The sequence below is a fragment of the Marmota marmota genome, unplaced genomic scaffold (assembly GCF_001458135.2).
Source record: "Marmota marmota marmota unplaced genomic scaffold, marMar, whole genome shotgun sequence".
In the NCBI taxonomy this organism is placed as follows: domain Eukaryota; kingdom Metazoa; phylum Chordata; class Mammalia; order Rodentia; family Sciuridae; genus Marmota; species Marmota marmota.
Genome location: NW_025999944.1, coordinates 7,036,494 through 7,053,144, shown reverse-complemented (window position 1 = coordinate 7,053,144; position 16,651 = coordinate 7,036,494). Strand labels below are relative to the sequence as shown.

The window sequence follows — 16,651 nt, the reverse complement described above, 5'->3', positions numbered from 1 at the left end:
GCACGGCATTGCCAAGGGTCCAGTCTGCAGGCCTCCCCACCCCACTCTGTCCCTAGGCCACCGGGCCACTATAGGGAAGGCACAGCCTCATAGCAACAGCCTTCTGGCACCAGCAGACCCAACCCTGATGGCTCTACATGTGGCTTCAAGTCCCACAGCAGAGGGAGCTCAGGAAGAAGTCAAGACCCCCAGACCCCCTGCAGCCAGCCCAACTCACTCACTTCAAGGGCTCTGGGGAACTTGACGATTGGCTCCATCCAGTAGGTGATCTTATGCCTGAAGTTGTTGCAGTCAGGAATAAACATGCAGGCGACATTTCCCACCTCTGGGTAGAAAACATCAAGGCCCCTATGGAGAGAGGGAGGTGGTCAAACCATGTCAGGGTCCTAGGGGTCCATGAGGTTGCAGGCTAACGTTATTGGAAGGTAAAGTCAAATGGGTTTAAATCCCAAATCTGCCACTAACTAGCTGAGTGACCCCAAGAGTCACTTGGCCTCTTTGTGCCTCAGTCCCCTCACCTGTAAAAGGGGATACTAATAGAACCTGCCTCACAGGGCTGGTGGGAAAAGTCAGATAGTGTCGGTATTTACAGCAGAGTCCAGCACAGCCGAGTGGTCAGAGGAACTGACCATCATCAGCGTCTACCCCCGAGAAGAATCTGCAGTCATCTCTTGGTATCCTTTGGGGATAGATTCTAGGACCTTCCATGGACACCAAAATCCTTGGATGCACAAGCCCTAATATAAAATGGTGTGATAGCTGCATATAACCTATGCACAGAACCTGTAAAATGTTAAATATCTTACACCCTAAAACAGCGTAATATTTGCATGTAACCTCCATACTTTGTGTCGCCTCCAGATTACTTACATCTAATACAATGTAAATGTTGTGCAAATAGTAGTTACACTGTATTGTCTAGGGAATGATCACCAAAAAAAGCATCAGCACATGTTCAGTGCAGAAGCAATTCTTTTCCAAATATTTTCGATCTGTGGTTGGCTGAATCCATGGATACAGAGGGCCAACTGTGCATCCTCAGGTAAACTTGGCTAGTGAATTTAAAATAGGACTGGGTTTATAAGGACAATATGCACCGCTCTTCAGGAATGTTCTTAGTTCAGAGAGAAAGGTTCAGCAATTCAGCACAGCCTCTTTCATGGACAAAGACCTTCCCTCTCTCCTAAACAATCAAGAACTCCCCATGCCTAAAACTCCCACCATTACTTAAATAACCCATGTCTTCAGGCGAAGCATCACCCAGACCCCAGGCTTTCAAAATGCAAATGTCTCTCAGCGGATAAAACATCCCATCACCCAGAGACCATCTACTTATTTTCTTCCTGAGAAGAAGAACCTGAATGGCTCAGAGATTCTGAGCATCTGACTTCCCAAAAGGAAGAAAATACGACGCAGAACAAAGAGCAGCAGCAGCTTAGGACAGACGTGACTGATTTGTGGCTTCTCCTGCTTGGCCTTGCGACTCACCTACACTTGAACCCAGAAATCTAAGCCAGATTTCAAATAGATATTTTTAAAAATCTTGGTACCAATTTTTTTTTTTTTAACTTGTCCTTCTTCCTTACCCTTGTGCTAGTTTTTGCACCAAGACCTGGGTCTCCTCTTGGGGGAGGTACAGAGTAGGTAGGTGTTCCTGGTCCCCCACCTTTTCTAGCAGCCCAGTGTGGCTGAGCTGCTGCCCAGCTGGACAGTGGCACTGCTGTCCACCGTGCCTTTTTGGGGGTGATGCCTCTCACTGGGGCACCCAGAATATAATTTGGGGAACAGTTCTGGAGAAAGAGCTCCAGAGGCTGGGACTGGGAGGACAGCCCTGCCCCGCCCTTCCGCTGTCTGCCTCCCACCTTCCCAGTAGATCCAGAGGTGACCAGAGGTGACGGAGGGCAGAGGCAGCTGAGCCCAGCAGGAGTGGATGCAGGCTGCTTCGGTGGGCCAAGGCCTCAGACACAGGGGTGGACCTACGCCAATGGAGCTTGCTCATTGTTTAGGCTGACTCTTGGCTCCTTTGCAGCAATTCCTTTTGGATGGCATGGCATCTGCAGCTTTTGGAGTCTTAGGGGATAGGTTCTCCATTATCTTCATTACAGCCTTTTAGGGATCATCTGGATGTTTCTGCTGTAGCTCCTGATCACTAGAGCCAGCAAGATGTGAGGCAGGTGGAAGGGACCCTCCATGGACAGAGGGATGGACCATCAACACACAGTACAGACTGGGAAAAAACTGACCCAGCAGGGAAGAGGTGAGTGGGAGGTAGCCATTCACCCCCTCTTAATTCCAGTAAAATCGCCGCACGTGTTAACATAGTTAAACAAAATCAGCAGCCAGGAGTGGGGGCGCAGGCCTGTAATCCCAGCAACTCAGGAGGCTGAGGGAGGATTTTGAAATTCAAGGCCAGCCTGGGCCGTTTAGGAGACCCTGTCTCAAAATGAAAACTAGAAAGGGCTGGGGATTAGGCTCAGTGGTGGAGCATCCCTGAATTGAACCTCAAGACCATAAACAAACAAACAAACAAACATGAAATCAGCAAATTGATGTTTGGTGAGTGGGCCTGAGGCTAGAGAGTGTCCTGATGGGACAGAGGACATGCCCGGGACCAAGAATTAGATTTGTGTTTCTGACCCTGCCCATCACATCTGTGGGGGTGCTGCCAGCCAGCGATGAAGAGGACACGTTGTTCCACATGGGAGGTTGTGTCAAGGAGCACAGGCAGGCCTCTGTGCCATTTAGTTGCTTTATCAAAAGCTTGGGATATTGGGCTGGGGATAGCTCAGTTGGTAGAGTGTTTGCCTCGAATGCAAAAGGCCCTGGGTTCAATCCCCAGCACCACCAAAAAAAAAAAAAAAAAAAAAAAAAAGCTTGGGATAAAGACCCTGAAGGCAAATTTATTACATTTGCAGTGGTGACTACAACACCCTGAAGGGCCACCTTCTCAGGTGCCCTTGCTACCTGTGGTTTACCTCACAGGGGACATGTTCCAATTTCCATCCTGAGATATGGGGACTCTCCTGATCCCCTTGACAAGGCCTAGAGGCACCCAAGAGAATAGGGCCCTCCCTTTGCCATCAGCTAGGGCTGCATAAGGGACCCTGAGAAAAGGGAATGGGACTTTTGGGCCACGTCCCTTCAAGCATCTTGTGTGCTTATCTTACTTGACTCAGTGATGCCTCCAAGCGAGAAAAAGAAGTGATTCACAAGGGTCGCATGTTGGTGAGCCAAGGGGGGGAAGGGAAAGGTGGTGGGCAGTCTCTAGGAGGGCCCCAATGGCCCCATGTCCTGCTATTTGCACCCTGTGTAGTCCCTTCCCCTGAGAGTGGGCTGGACCTAGTGGACTTATGTCTAACGAAGAAAATATGGCAGAAGTGACGTGCACTCTTTTCCAGGATTATGTCAGAAGACTGGCTTCTCTTTGGGGTCGGTCTCTCTCTCTCTCTCTCTCTCTCTCTCTCTCTCTCTCTCTCTGATACTTCCTGGAGTGCGGGGTTGGTCTTGGGAGGACGCCACATGACAGAGGACCAACGTGTACAACCAGCTGAGTGAGCCTGGGGACAGAGCGTCCCACCCCACCAGTCGGTCCCTCAGATGAACTGCGGAATCCCAGACAACAGCTTGAACTGCAGCCTCGTGAGAGACCCTGAGCCAGTGGCGCCCGCTGAGCCGCGGCCAGAGAAGTGGAGGCTAAGACACTTACAGCTGCTAAGTTTGGGGGGAACTATTGAGGGCACTTTTCCCTGCACCATGTGGCTTCCCGAGCTGGTCTCTTATTCCTGCAGGCTTCCGCTGAGCTAGAGGAGCGCTCCCAGCTCTTTGTCCTGGTAAGGACTGGGTTGGAGAAATGTGGCTTTCCAGCTGAACCAGTGGACGGGCTCAGGATCTCACCTGCCCCAAACCAGGGCCCTGGTTGGAAGGCTGGTGTCCCCTGCCACAGCCAGACTCATCTCTTCAATCCCCCGTGTGATAGGAACAAGAGGTGGGGCCTTAGTGGGTGACCAAGTTACTCTTATGAGGAGGGATTGGTGTCCTTATAAAAGAGGTTAAAGGAAGCTGCCCTTCCTTTATGCCACTTGGGGACAGAATAAGGCGCCATCTTGAGGAAGAGAATGGCCCTCTCCAGTCGCCAAATCCGCTGGCGCCTTGGTCTTGTATTCACCAGTCTCCAACCTGTGAGCAATGAATTTCCATTGTTTATCAGTTTCCCAGTCTAAGGCTCCGTTGTTAGAGCAGCCGGATGGACTGACGGCAAGGGTGACAAGAAGGCCCATGGGACATGAGGCTGTCTTCAGGAGGCATGCGGGGGCTCTGGTGGGTGCCCCCGATACCACGCATGGTCCTTGGTGTGACAGTGGCCCATCCTCCACTCTCCCGTCCTGAAAGTGGAGGCTGGGAACCTTGGCCCCTGGGAGGCACTGAGGGCTGGAGTGAAGGTGGGGTGAAGAGCTGGGTGGACAGGGGGACATGGTGTCCAGCTCCAAAGAGAAAGACCAGCAGGAAGCACCTACTTGTTCTATGCAGCCCCTGGGTCAGAACTAGAAACAATGGGCCATGTCAAAGAAGACCAGGGCAGGGCTCTTCAGGGAAAATTTAGGCGTCAGCTGCCATTATTTGCGGGGAGGTGCTGCTCTCTCCCGGGGGCCACCCTGAAGCATCTTCATTCCCATGGTCCTCTCTTACAGGTAACAGTCTCCAAGCTGTGACGAGGACTGAGCTTCCTCTTTGCACGGATGGCTTATAATTCTCCCAGCATTCACCCTCAGTGTTTTAAGTCCATGGTTTTCAAACTGGGGGTGGCTGGCGTCTTCCCAGAGCCCTGAGAATGAGCCCCCTTTATTCCAGTTGGAGCACCAGAGATAGGAGGGGAAAGAGCAGGAGCAGAGAGTCAGGCCAGGGGTCAGGGGTGGAAGGGGTCTCTGCCTCTCCCAAGCTGCATACGGATTCCTCTGTCCCTGCTTCTGCAAAGTGGGGAGGGTGACTCCTCCTTTGTTTGTTAACTGAGACAGTGAAGCGTGTCAAGGAGCCCAGGTGCTGGCACAGTGTCTGTCTGACATAGCAGGTGCCTCAGGGAGTAGCAGGCAGGGTCATCAGGGAGCAGGGAAGATCAAGGGACCTGGGCCCACCCCACTTCTCTCAACAGAAGAGTCCATGCAGTGCTGTTTATGAAGGTTTTTTCAAATGTGCTAAGATGACCAAAATATGTGTGATCATACTTTTTTTTTTCTTTTTTAGGATTCAACTATATCACATTTTAAGGGTGAAGATTTATAGATGGTTCTAAATGGTGACAAAAATTCAAAGGCATCAAAGAGGAGTAGGAAATCACAGTGCTCTCTCCCTCTCCCCCATTCCTGGGATGGCTCAGTGGACAGTGCCTTCCTCAGCCACCAGACCCCACAGGGCATGGCATCAAAATGGCCCCGGGGAGCCCTCAGGGGGACCCAGGAGTGTGGGGAAATAGAGATTCACTTTTCGCATCACAGAGCCAGTAAGGAGGGCTGAGCTGCAGCTCCCGGTGAGACCCAGAGTGGGAGAAATCCGTGTCCTGGGAAGGGCTGAAGCTCCATCTGGGGTCCCACGCCCCAAAGCAGGGCCCCTGGCCAAACACACCTGTGGCCCATTACAGGGGGCCGATCACGTGCCTTCTTCCTGATGCCATTTTCTCTCAACATGCCCACTTGGCCGGGAATGGCTGCCTGGGAGGGACCCTCTGGGCTGCAAGGAGAGGGCCTTTCTCTGAGGCACTGTCCCCTGCCGCTGCTCTGTGGTCCTCCCCTGAGGCTCCCGTATTCCCTGTGCCTCTTCTCCTGGGATAAGGCCCAGACACCCCACGGGGCCCACAAAACCCTTCTGATTCCAGGGAAGGGTGAGGCCAGCTGCCAAGGCCCCTGAGGGAACAGCTGCACTTCCAGTCCTCTAGAAGGGAGGACAGAGCCTGGACTCAGTGCTGCCCTGTCCTGGTGGCCTTGGCCCGGCCGCCCGCCGCTTACTTGCACAGCCCGGTGTCCTCGTAGGGCAGGTTCTCGTACACACACGGGTCGTTTTCTTCCTCCTCCTCTCCAGCGGCCACCATCACGAAACCCAGCAACAGGGCTGCTGTGGCCAGCTTCATTGTCCAATGTGGGGCACCTGGAACACAAAGAGCCACTAGAGCAGCAGGACCCTCTACAGGGGCTCTGTTCCCACGGACCAGCCCCCACCCCAGGGCCACCTGCAGGGCAGAGCTGGGGAGCAGCTCCACCCACACTGGCTGGGCCCCAGCTGCTAATCCTCCACCCGGATGGATGGACGTGGGCACCTTGGGAGGACCTGGCCCTGCCCCAAGCTGGGCTGTTTGCAGTCCTGACCGAGGTTCCGCCCCTAGCAAGGCTGGCTTTGTTGTCACTCTTGTCCTGGCTACCAGGCCAGAGAGCCCATTGTGAGGCGTGCTTACAGAGTCCCCATGTATGGCTCTGGCCTGGGCCCTGGGGGCTGGTACCTCAGGCTTGGGGCTGGGGGCAGGGACTGTGGCTTGGCTGGGCTGCGTCCCCACAGACCACGCTGCTTTGCCTGCCCCTCGGTTCCTCCACCACCTGAAGAGCCTCTGGGCCATCTGAAGGTGGATACGGTTGGACAGGGTGACCCTGTGTAGGAGGGGCTGCTGCACGGGGAGGGGGAGGGCTTCTCACCCCAGGCCAGCTCCGAAAGGCCAGCTGGGGACAGAGGGTGCCGGTGTCTGGCTGCACTTGCAGCTGTGCTGAGCTCAGCACCCTCCCAAAATAATAGTCTCTAGAGGAGGCTGGGCTCAGGCAGTACCTCCCCAGCACCGTGTGGGGAGAAGGGGCTCCCGGGCGACCCTGCCTCCTCTCAGGCACAGGCCGCAGCAGGGCTGGGTGGGGCTGGGGTGGGGAGCCTGCTGGGGCCACAGCACAGTTCTCCCCAGCAGCCCTTCCCGTGGCAGGATGGGTGCTCCGCCAGCCCAGCTGGGAGCTACCACTCATCCCTTTCAGAAGCAAGTGAAAGAAATGGCCCCCTCATCCGGGTGCTTTGGTAAGAACGTGAGATCATCGCGCAAAGGACATGCCGATGTCTCTAGAGCGACGGCTTCCTGCCTCCTGGTTCAGTTCCTGCTTCCAGGATCCCAACCTCCAGCAAAGAGCCCGCCTTTGGGGCTGCAGAGTAAACGTGTTCCTCCATCCCCAGGCTCCTACAGCTGCAGGGAACTGACTCCCCCGGTGGAAAGGGTCCAACAGAAGCCCCCTCATCGAGTCCAGGTGTGTCACAGACCCAGCCAGTCAGCCACTCGTTCACCTGGTCACCTGCCGAGCTGGAGGGTGTGTGCTGAGTGATGTCCCCATCCTCCTGCAGCTCACAGGATGGTCAGAACCAGAGGACAATGCAAGAAGTATGGTCACCAAGGCCAAGAGACCCTTGTCTTCAAAGTGGCAGCCACTACAGAAGCCAGAACTCTCCTGGGTGCCAATAGCTCTTAGCCCGGACAGAATGTCTGCCTGGAGATGGGGGAGCATCCCCAGCCAGGGACGCTCCTGTCAAGCCCACTTATGACAGCGATTCCTCCTCACTCTGTGTGCCAGACACTTTAATCAATCAATCTTCATGTTAACCCTATAAAGTAGATATGATACATAGCCACCCTATTTTATAAGGCAGGAGACCGAGGCACAGAGAGGTTAGTTGACCTGACTTTGGTTGCACAGACTATAGGTGGCAGACCTGGGATTTGAACCTAGGCAATCTGACTCCAGAGTCCATGCTCTTAACTACTCTGCTCCACTGTCCCCTGCTGCTGCTTCAAGGACCTCCCACTTACACCCTAAGTTTCCTGCTTTCCTTTCCCATGGGATAAGGCTCAGAATCCTCCAAGTGGCCCACAATGCCCTGCACAGTCTGGCTCTTCCTGCCTCTCTAGCTGTCTCCACCTTCCCCCTCTGGCAGGTTAACTCCAGCTGGTCCTTAGAGCTCCTTCTTGTGCCAGGGCCTTTGTAGGCACCATCCCCCACATCCCATCCCCTCTGGGGTCATTTCCTCAGTGAAACTTGCTCTGACCCCCAGGCTCGATGACATTCCTGTGAGACACAACCGGAGCTCCCCTCTCCTTACCTTATCCTTCCTACGTTTCCAATGAAGCGATGAAGTTCTCGGTACTTATTTGCTTAGTGGTAGCCCCACCCCCACACAGACCTCAGCCGAGCAGCCTCTGGGGGCAGTGCCAAGTCTGTCCAGCATTCCATGCTCCATGCCTCGAGTATACAGATGCTCAGCAAAACACGTGTCTCAGCGCATGACCAGCTTGCTATTTCTGTTTCTGATAGTCCTTATTTTCACTTAACAGCTCACAGCTCTCCAGCAACATCGGTAGGAAGCTAGTCACTCAGCCTGGCCCCCGGCCCTGGATCCCTTTGCTTATTTATCTAACCTTCTCTGGCTTGTTTTCCTACAGAGAATCTGACAGGAGGCGGTGGTTCTCGGCTTTTTCAAACCCCATCTTTCCCTGGGGGATTCACAGGACAGGGCTTCATAATTGAAGTGCAAGATCTGGGGGCCAGCTTCAAGCCTGGGGAGTCCAGCTCCCTGTCCCCAGCAGCAGAGGAGACTCCTGCCTCGCTCCAGGAATCTCCCAGGGCTGGCTCCCTGAGTGCCCCGCCCCCTCCCTTCAGTCACCTGGACTGGGGCGGCCTCCAGGCACCACCTCTGGGCCAGGTGGACTTCCTGAGCTGCCGAGGTCCCTCCCACCACTGGGACCTGTTGGATTATGCCCTGGAACCCGACCTCATCCCTCCTGTCCTGCTGAGCCTGACCCCTCCCACCCCTGCCCAGACTCACTTTCCCTCTTTCCTCCCTAACCTTTCCCCTGTGCCCTCTGGGCTCGCGTGCTTCGGGAAACCGAGCAGAGAGCAGCGCTCAGAGAGGAGGAGAACTCCAAACTTTATTTAACGCTGGCGGACCCAGAGGAAAACGAAACTCCAAATCCTGAGCTCCATCCAGTTTCTCAGACATTTACAGGCTATTTAGTGTCATAAATTTTCTAGTCTGCCTGATACAAGGTTGTGCTTGGGGTTTCTCTGGACAGAAGCATGTTTACAGAAGAAGAGTGCGATAAGGGGAAGAACTGGCTCCTCTGAGGTGGCCTGAGCTTCCACAGGTGCAAAGGGGGAGAGTAGGACTCCCAGGGGAAGTTATCTACAGACCCATGGTCAATCGGGCTTCCTGGAGAAAGGCTGTGAGAGGGGAGAACTGACCCCTTCCTCGGGCTTTGGTTTCTTACCATAACATTTTTATAATTTCACGTCACAACCAGGCCTGGTTTTGCCATCATACCTGGACTGTAGTGAACTAGTCCCACTTATTATTTTTTTCTTTCAGTTTTTGGGGGAGTGGGGGGGTTACTGGGAATTGAACTCAGGGGCACTCGACCACTGAGCCACATCCCCGGCCCTATTTTGTATTTTATTAGAGACAGGATCTCACGGAGTTGCTTAGCATCTCGCTGAATTGCTGAAACTGGCTTTGAACTTTCCATCCTCCTGCCTCAGCCGCCTGAGTCACTGGGATTACAGGCTTGCGCCACTGTGCGGGGCCTTTCTTTCATTCTTGATAAAACTATTAATCAAGATAAAAATCACACCCATAAAAGTCTCTCTGAACATGTCCAATTCAGAGGGTTTTAGTGTATTAACAGAATTGTGCACCCATCCACACTAACTACAGAACATTTCCATCACCCCAAAGAAGTCCTGAAGTCATTAGCAGTTACCGTCCCCGCAGCGCCCCCCCACCTGATCAATTTCCTGCCTCTGTGAGTTGGCCTCGTCCAATACCACCCTCCCCTCCCCTCCCCTCTGATGTCCTTCCCTATGGACGCTCTTTTTGGACACTGTCATCACTATATACTGATTCAGCTCTGAAATCCCAGCGTCCGTGCCCTCTGATGGCGACCCCCTCTCACTCCTGCTCTCCGGCTACTCCCACCTTATCTCTGGTCCTTGAACACTTCCTTTCTTTCCTTGCTTATTCTGACTACCTCCCATCTGGTGCCTAGGTCCTGGGACACTTTGTTTTACAGGCCAACAGCTTCGGGTCCTTCCCCTAGTCCTGGCATTGCAGCCAGAGGGTACAACGCCAGCTTGGGACCTGTCCAGGGGTCTGCCTGCTCCTGCTCCTCTTGATGTCCTGTGCCTTCTACAGCCAGGGTAAGAGGGTGGGGTAAGTGTGGGTGAAGGGAAGATTCCCTAGATATGATCCTGCTGCCATGAAATGTCCAAAATGGGCAAATATGTAGGGTTAGAAAATAGACCAGAGGCTGCTAAGGCTTTGGGTTGGGGCAGGAGATGATGAGAGGTTTGGGGATGATGGCTAAAAGGTATGGGGTTTCCTTTGGAGGCAATGAAGATGTTCTAAATTTGTGTGATAAGTTGCACATAATCTGAAAACAATTGACGTGTATACTTTTTTTTAATTTTTTATTGTTGGTTGTTCAAAACATTACATAGTTCTTGATATATCATATTTCACACTTTGATTCAAGTGGGTTATGAACTCCCATTTTTACCCCGTATACAGATTGCAGAATCACATCAGTTACACATCCATTGATTTACATATTGCCATACTAGTGTCTGTTGTATTCTGCTGCCTTTCCTATCCTCTACTATCCCCCCTCCCCTCCCCTCTTCTCTCTCTACCCCCTCTACTGTCATTCATTTCTCCCCCTTGTATTATTTTTCCCTTTCCCCTCACTTCCTCTTGTATGTAATTTTGTATAACCCTGAGGGTCTCCTTCCATTTCCATGCAATTTCCCTTCTCTCTCCCTTTCCCTCCCACCTCTCATCCCTGTTTAATGTTAATCTTCTTCTCATGCTCTTCGTCCCTACTCTGTTCTTAGTTACTCTCCTTATATCAAAGAAGACATTTGGCATTTGTTTTTTAGGGATTGGCTAGCTTCACTTAGCATAATCTGCTCTAATGCCATCCATTTCCCTGCAAATTCTATGATTTTGTCATTTTTTAATGCAGAGTAATACTCCATTGTGTATAAATGCCACATTTTTTTTATCCATTCGTCTATTGAAGGGCATCTAGGTTGGTTCCACAGTCTTGCTATTGTGAATTGTGCTGCTATGAACATCGATGTAGCAGTGTCCCTGTAGCATGCTCTTTTTAGGTCTTTAGGGAATAGACCAAGAAGGGGAATAGCTGGGTCAAATGGTGGCTCCATTCCCAGCTTTCCAAGAAATCTCCATACTGCTTTCCAAATTGGCTGCACCAATCTGCAGTCCCACCAGCAATGTACAAGTGTACCCTTTTCCCCACATCCTCGCCAGCACTTGTTGTTGTTTGACTTCCTAATGGCTGCCAATCTTACTGGAGTGAGATGGTATCTTAGGGTGGTTTTGATTTGCATTTCTCTGACTGCTAGAGATGGTGAGCATTTTTTCATGTACTTGTTGATTGATTGTATGTCCTCCTCTGAGAAGTGTCTGTTCAGGTCCTTGGCCCATTTGTTGATTGGGTTGTTTGTTCTCTTATTGTCTAATTTTTTGAGTTCTTTGTATACTCTGGATATTAGGGCTCTATCTGAAGTGTGAGGAGTAAAGATTTGTTCCCAGGGTGTAGGCTCCCTATTTACCTCTCTTATTGTTTCTTTTGCTGAGAAAAAACTTTTTAGTTTGAGTAAGTCCCATTTGTTGATTCTAGTTATTAACTTTTGTGCTATGGGTGTCCTATTGAGGAATTTGGAGCCCGACCCCACAGTATGTAGATCGTAGCCAACTTTTTCTTCTATCAGACGGCGTGTCTCTGATTTGATATCAAGCTCCTTGATCCATTTTGAATTAACTTTTGTGCATGGCGAGAGAAAGGGATTCAGTTTCATTTTGTTGCATATGGATTTCCAGTTTTCCCAGCACCATTTGTTGAAGATGCTATCCTTCCTCCATTGCATGCTTTTAGCCCCTTTATCAAATATAAGATAGTTGTAGTTTTGTGGATTGGTTTCTGTGTCCTCTATTCTGTACCATTGGTCCACCCGCCTGTTTTGGTACCAGTACCATGCTGTTTTTGTTACTATTGCTCTGTAGTATAGTTTGAAGTCTGGTATCGCTATACCGCCTGATTCACACTTCCTGCTTAGCATTGTTTTTGCTATTCTGGGTCTTTTATTTTTCCATATGAATTTCATGATTGCTTTCTCTATTTCTACAAGAAATGCCGTTGGGATTTTGATTGGCATTGCATTAAACCTATAGAGAACTTTTGGTAATATCGCCATTTTGATGATGTTAGTTCTGCCTATCCATGAACAGGGTATATTTTTCCATCTTCTAAGATCTTCTTCTATTTCTCTCTTTAGGGTTCTGTAGTTTTCATTGTATAAGTCTTTCACCTCTTTTGTTAGGTTGATTCCCAAGTATTTTATTTTTTTTGAAGATATTGTGAATGGAGTGGTTGTCCTCATTTCCATTTCAGAGGATTTGTCGCTGATATACAGGAATGCCTTTGATTTATGCGTGTTGATTTTATATCCTGCCACTTTGCTGAATTCATTTATTAGCTCTAATAGTTTCTTTGTAGAGCCTTTTGGGTCTGCTAGGTATAGAATCATATCATCTGCAAATAGTGATAATTTAAGTTCTTCTTTTCCTATTTTGATGCCTTTAATTTCTTTCGTCTGTCTAATTGCTCTGGCCAGTGTTTCGAGAACTATGTTGAACAGAAGTGGAGAGAGAGGGCATCCCTGTCTTGTTCCAGATTTTAGAGGGAATGCCTTCAGTTTTTCTCCATTCAGAATGATGCTAGCCTGAGGCTTAGCATAGATTGCTTTTACAATATTGAGGTATGTTCCTGTTATCCCTAGTTTTTCTAGAGTTTTGAACATAAAGGGATGCTGTACTTTGTCGAATGCTTTTTCCGCATCTATCGAGATGATCATATGGTTCTTATTTTTAAGTCTATTGATGTGGTGAATAACATTTATTGATTTCCGTATATTGAACCAGCCTTGCATCCCAGGGATGAATCCTACTTGATCATGGTGCACAATTTTTTTGATATGTTTTTGTATCCGATTCGCCAGAATTTTATTGAGGATTTTTGCATCTAGGTTCATTAGAGATATTGGTCTGTAGTTTTCTTTCTTTGAAGTGTCTTTGTCTGGTTTAGGTATCAGGGTGATGTTGGCCTCATAGAATGAATTTGGAAGTTCTCCCTCCTTTTCTATTTCCTGAAGTAGCTTGAAAAGTATTGGTATTAGTTCTTCTTTAAAGGTTTTGTAAAATTCTGCTGTATACCCATCCGGTCCTGGGCTTTTCTTAGTTGGTAGTCTTTTGATGGTTTCTTCTATTTCCTCAATTGATATTGGTCTGTTTAGGTTGTCTATATCCTCCTGACTCAATCTGGGCAGATCATATGACTTAAGAAATTTATCTATGCCTTCACTATCTTCTAATTTATTGGAGTATAAGGATTCAAAATAGTTTTTGATTATCTTCTGTATTTCTGAAGTGTCTGTTGTGATATTGCCTTTTTCATCCCGTATGCTAGTAATTTGAGTTCTCTCTCTTCTTCTCTTCGCTAGCATGGCTAAGGGTCTGTCGATTTTGTTTATTTTTTCAAAGAACCAACTTTTAGTTTTGTCAATTTTTTCAATTGTTTCTTTTGTTTCGATTTCATTAATTTCAGCTCTGATTTTAATTATTTCTTGCCTTCTACTTCTTTTGCTGTTGTTTTGCTCTTCTTTTTCTAGGATTTTGAGATGAAGTATGAGATCATTTATTTGTTGGTTTTTTCTTTTTTTAAGGAATGAACTCCAAGCAATGAATTTTCCTCTTAGAACTGCTTTCAATGTGTCCCATAGATTCCGATATGTTGTGTCTGTGTTTTCATTTATCTCTAAGAATTTTTTAATTTCCTCCTTGATGTCTTCTATAACCCATTGATCATTCAGTAACCTATTGTTCATTCTCCAAGTGATGTATGCTTTTTCCTTCCTTCTTTTATCGTTGATTTTCAGTTTCATTCCATTATGATCAGATAAGATGCATGGTATTATCTCTACTCCTTTATATTGTCTAAGAGTTGCCCTGTGACATAATATATGATCTATTTTTGAGAAGGATCCATGTGCTGCTGAGAAAAAAGTGTAACTGCTTGATGTTGGGTGGTATACTCTATATATGTCAATTAGGTCTAGGTTATTAATAGTGTTATTGAGTTCTATAGTTTCCTTATTCAACTTTTGTTTGGAAGATCTGTCCAGTGGCGAGAGAGGTGTGTTGAAGTCTCCCATGATTATGGTATGGTGGTCTATTAGACTCTTGAACTTGAGAAGAGTTTGTTTGACGAACATAGCTGCACCATTGTTTGGGGCATAAATATTTATGATTGTTATGTCTTGTTGGTGTATGGTTCCCTTAAGCAGTATGTAGTGTCCCTCTTTATCCCTTTTGATTAACTTTGGCTTGAAATCTATTTTATTTGATATGAGTATGGACACTCCTGCTTGTTTCCGAAGTCCATATGAGTGATATGATTTTTCCCAACCTTTCACCTTCAGCCTATGTATGTCTTTTCCTATCAAATGCGTCTCCTGTAGGCAGCATATTGTTGGGTCTTGTTTTGTGATCCATTCTACTAGCCTGTGTCTCTTAATTGGTGAGTTTAAGCCATTAACATTTAGGGTTATTATTGAGATATGGGTTGTTCTTCCAGCCATATTTGTTTATTTCTGTTACTAAACATGGTTTGTTTTCCTCTTTGATTATTTCCCCCCCCTTTACTGTCCTACCTCCCACTGTTGGTTTTCATTGTTATTTTCCATTTCCTCTTCCTGTAATGTTTTGCCGAGGATGTTTTGAAGAGATGGTTTTCTAGCTGCAAATTCTTTTAACTTTTGTTTATCGTGGAAGGTTTTAATTTCATCTTCCATCCTGAAGCTTAATTTCGCTGGATACACAATTCTTGGTTGGAACCCATTTTCTTTCAGTGTTTGAAATATGTTATTCCAGGATCTTCTAGCTTTCAGAGTCTGTGTTGAAAGATCAGCTGTTATCCTGATTGGCTTACCCCTAAATGTAATCTGCTTCCTTTCTCTTGTAGCTTTTAAAATTCTCTCCTTATTCTGTATGTTGGGCATCTTCATTATAATGTGTCTAGGTGTGGATCTCTTATGATTTTGCACATTCGGCGTCCTGTAGGCTTCTAGGATTTGGGATTCTGTCTCATTCTTCAAGTCTGGGAAGTTTTCTCGTATTATTTCATTGAATAGACTGCTCATTCCTTTGGTTTGGAGCTCTGTACCTTCCTGTATCCCAATGACTCTTAAGTTTGGTCTCTTAATGTTATCCCATATTTCTTGGATGTTCTGCTCATGGTTTCTTAACAGTCTTGCTGAGCTGTCTATGTTCTTTTCCAGTTGAAATACTTTGTCTTCATTGTCTGATGTTCTATCTTCTAAGTGTTCTACTCTGCTGGTAGTATTCTCCATTGAGTTTTTAAGTTGGTTTATTGCTTCCTGCATTTCTAGGATTTCTGTTTGTTTGTTTTTTATAACCTCTATCTCCCTGTATAGTTGATCCTTTGCTTCCTGGATTTGTTTGCGTAATTCATTGTCGAAGTGATCTTTCATTGTCTGATTTTGCTGTTTAATGTCTTCCTTGATACTCCAGATCATCTGAAGCATGTATATCCTGAATTCTTTATCTGACATTCCATCTGCTGCAGCTGTTACCTCTTCTAAAGTTGCGTTGACCTGCATTGCTTGTGGTCCTTTCTTTCCTTGTCTTTTCATACTGCTTGCGTATCTTTCCTGCAGGTGCGGGCGGCGGCTCTGCTCTCTCCTTATTCCAATTGGGGTGTCGTGGCTACCACGCCGGCAGGTCACTGGGCCTGTTCTGGGAGCTGGCGGCGGCTCTGTTCTGCCCCTACTCCAATTGGGGTGACGAGTGTACCACGCCGGCAGGCCACCGGGCCTGATCCGCCGGTCGGTTGCAGGTTTGCCTACCCTGCAGGCGCGGGCGGCGGCTCTACTCTGCCCCTACTCCAAATGGGGTGACGTGTCTGTCGTACCGGCAGGCCACTGGGCCTGTCCCGCTGGTCGGTCGCAGATCTGCCCACCTTTCGGGCACGGGTGGAGGCTCTGCTCTGCCCCTACTCCAATTGGGGTGTCGTGACTACCACGCTGGCAGGTCGCTGGGCCTGTTCCGGGTGCGGGCGGCGGCTCTGCCCTGCTCCTCCTACCACGCCCGCGATCCGCTGGGCCTGTTCTGCCGGTCGGTTGCAGGTCTGCCTACCTTGCGGGTGCAGGTGGCGGCTGTGCTCTGCCCCTACTCCAATTGGGGTTACGTGACTACCACACCCGCGGGCCGCTGGGCCTGATCCGGGCGTGGGCGAAAGCTCTGTTCTGCCCCTACTCCAATTGGGGTGACGTGACTACCACACCGGCAGGCCGCTGGGCCTGTCCCGGGCGTGGGCGAAAGCTCTGCTCTGCTCCTACTCCAATTGGGGTGATGTGCCTACCACCCCGGCCAGCCGCTGGGCCTGTTCCGCTGGTCGGTCGCAGGTCTGCCTACCTTTTGGGCGCGGGTCGGAGCTCTGCCCTGCCCCTCCTACCACCCCTGCGGACCGCTGGGCCTTATCTGCAGGTTGGTC

The 16,651-nt window shown here is 49.1% G+C and overlaps 1 protein-coding gene and 1 non-coding gene across 10 annotated transcripts in view; one reads left to right on the top strand and one right to left on the bottom strand.

Moving 5' to 3' along the window:
- The window catches only part of Pebp4 (phosphatidylethanolamine binding protein 4), a 231,877-nt gene that overhangs the window by 182,454 nt on the left and 32,772 nt on the right, over positions 1–16,651 (bottom strand). For 4 of the 9 annotated variants that reach the window (XM_048801594.1, XM_048801588.1, XM_048801589.1 and 1 more), the window contains exons 2-3: positions 5,997–6,135; positions 222–348 (exon numbers count right to left, since the gene is read on the bottom strand). In XM_048801594.1, coding sequence (XP_048657551.1) covers positions 222–348; positions 5,997–6,135 — 266 coding nt within the window. Of the gene's footprint in view, positions 1–221; positions 349–5,996; positions 6,136–6,484; positions 6,635–8,106; positions 8,622–16,651 lie in introns of those variants that run through there. The other 5 variants (XM_048801592.1, XM_048801590.1, XM_048801591.1 and 2 more) reach the window with 5 other exon arrangements.
- Trnas-cga lies at positions 2,779–2,847 on the top strand. The gene has a single exon. It is a non-coding gene; the product is annotated as a tRNA-Ser (tRNA).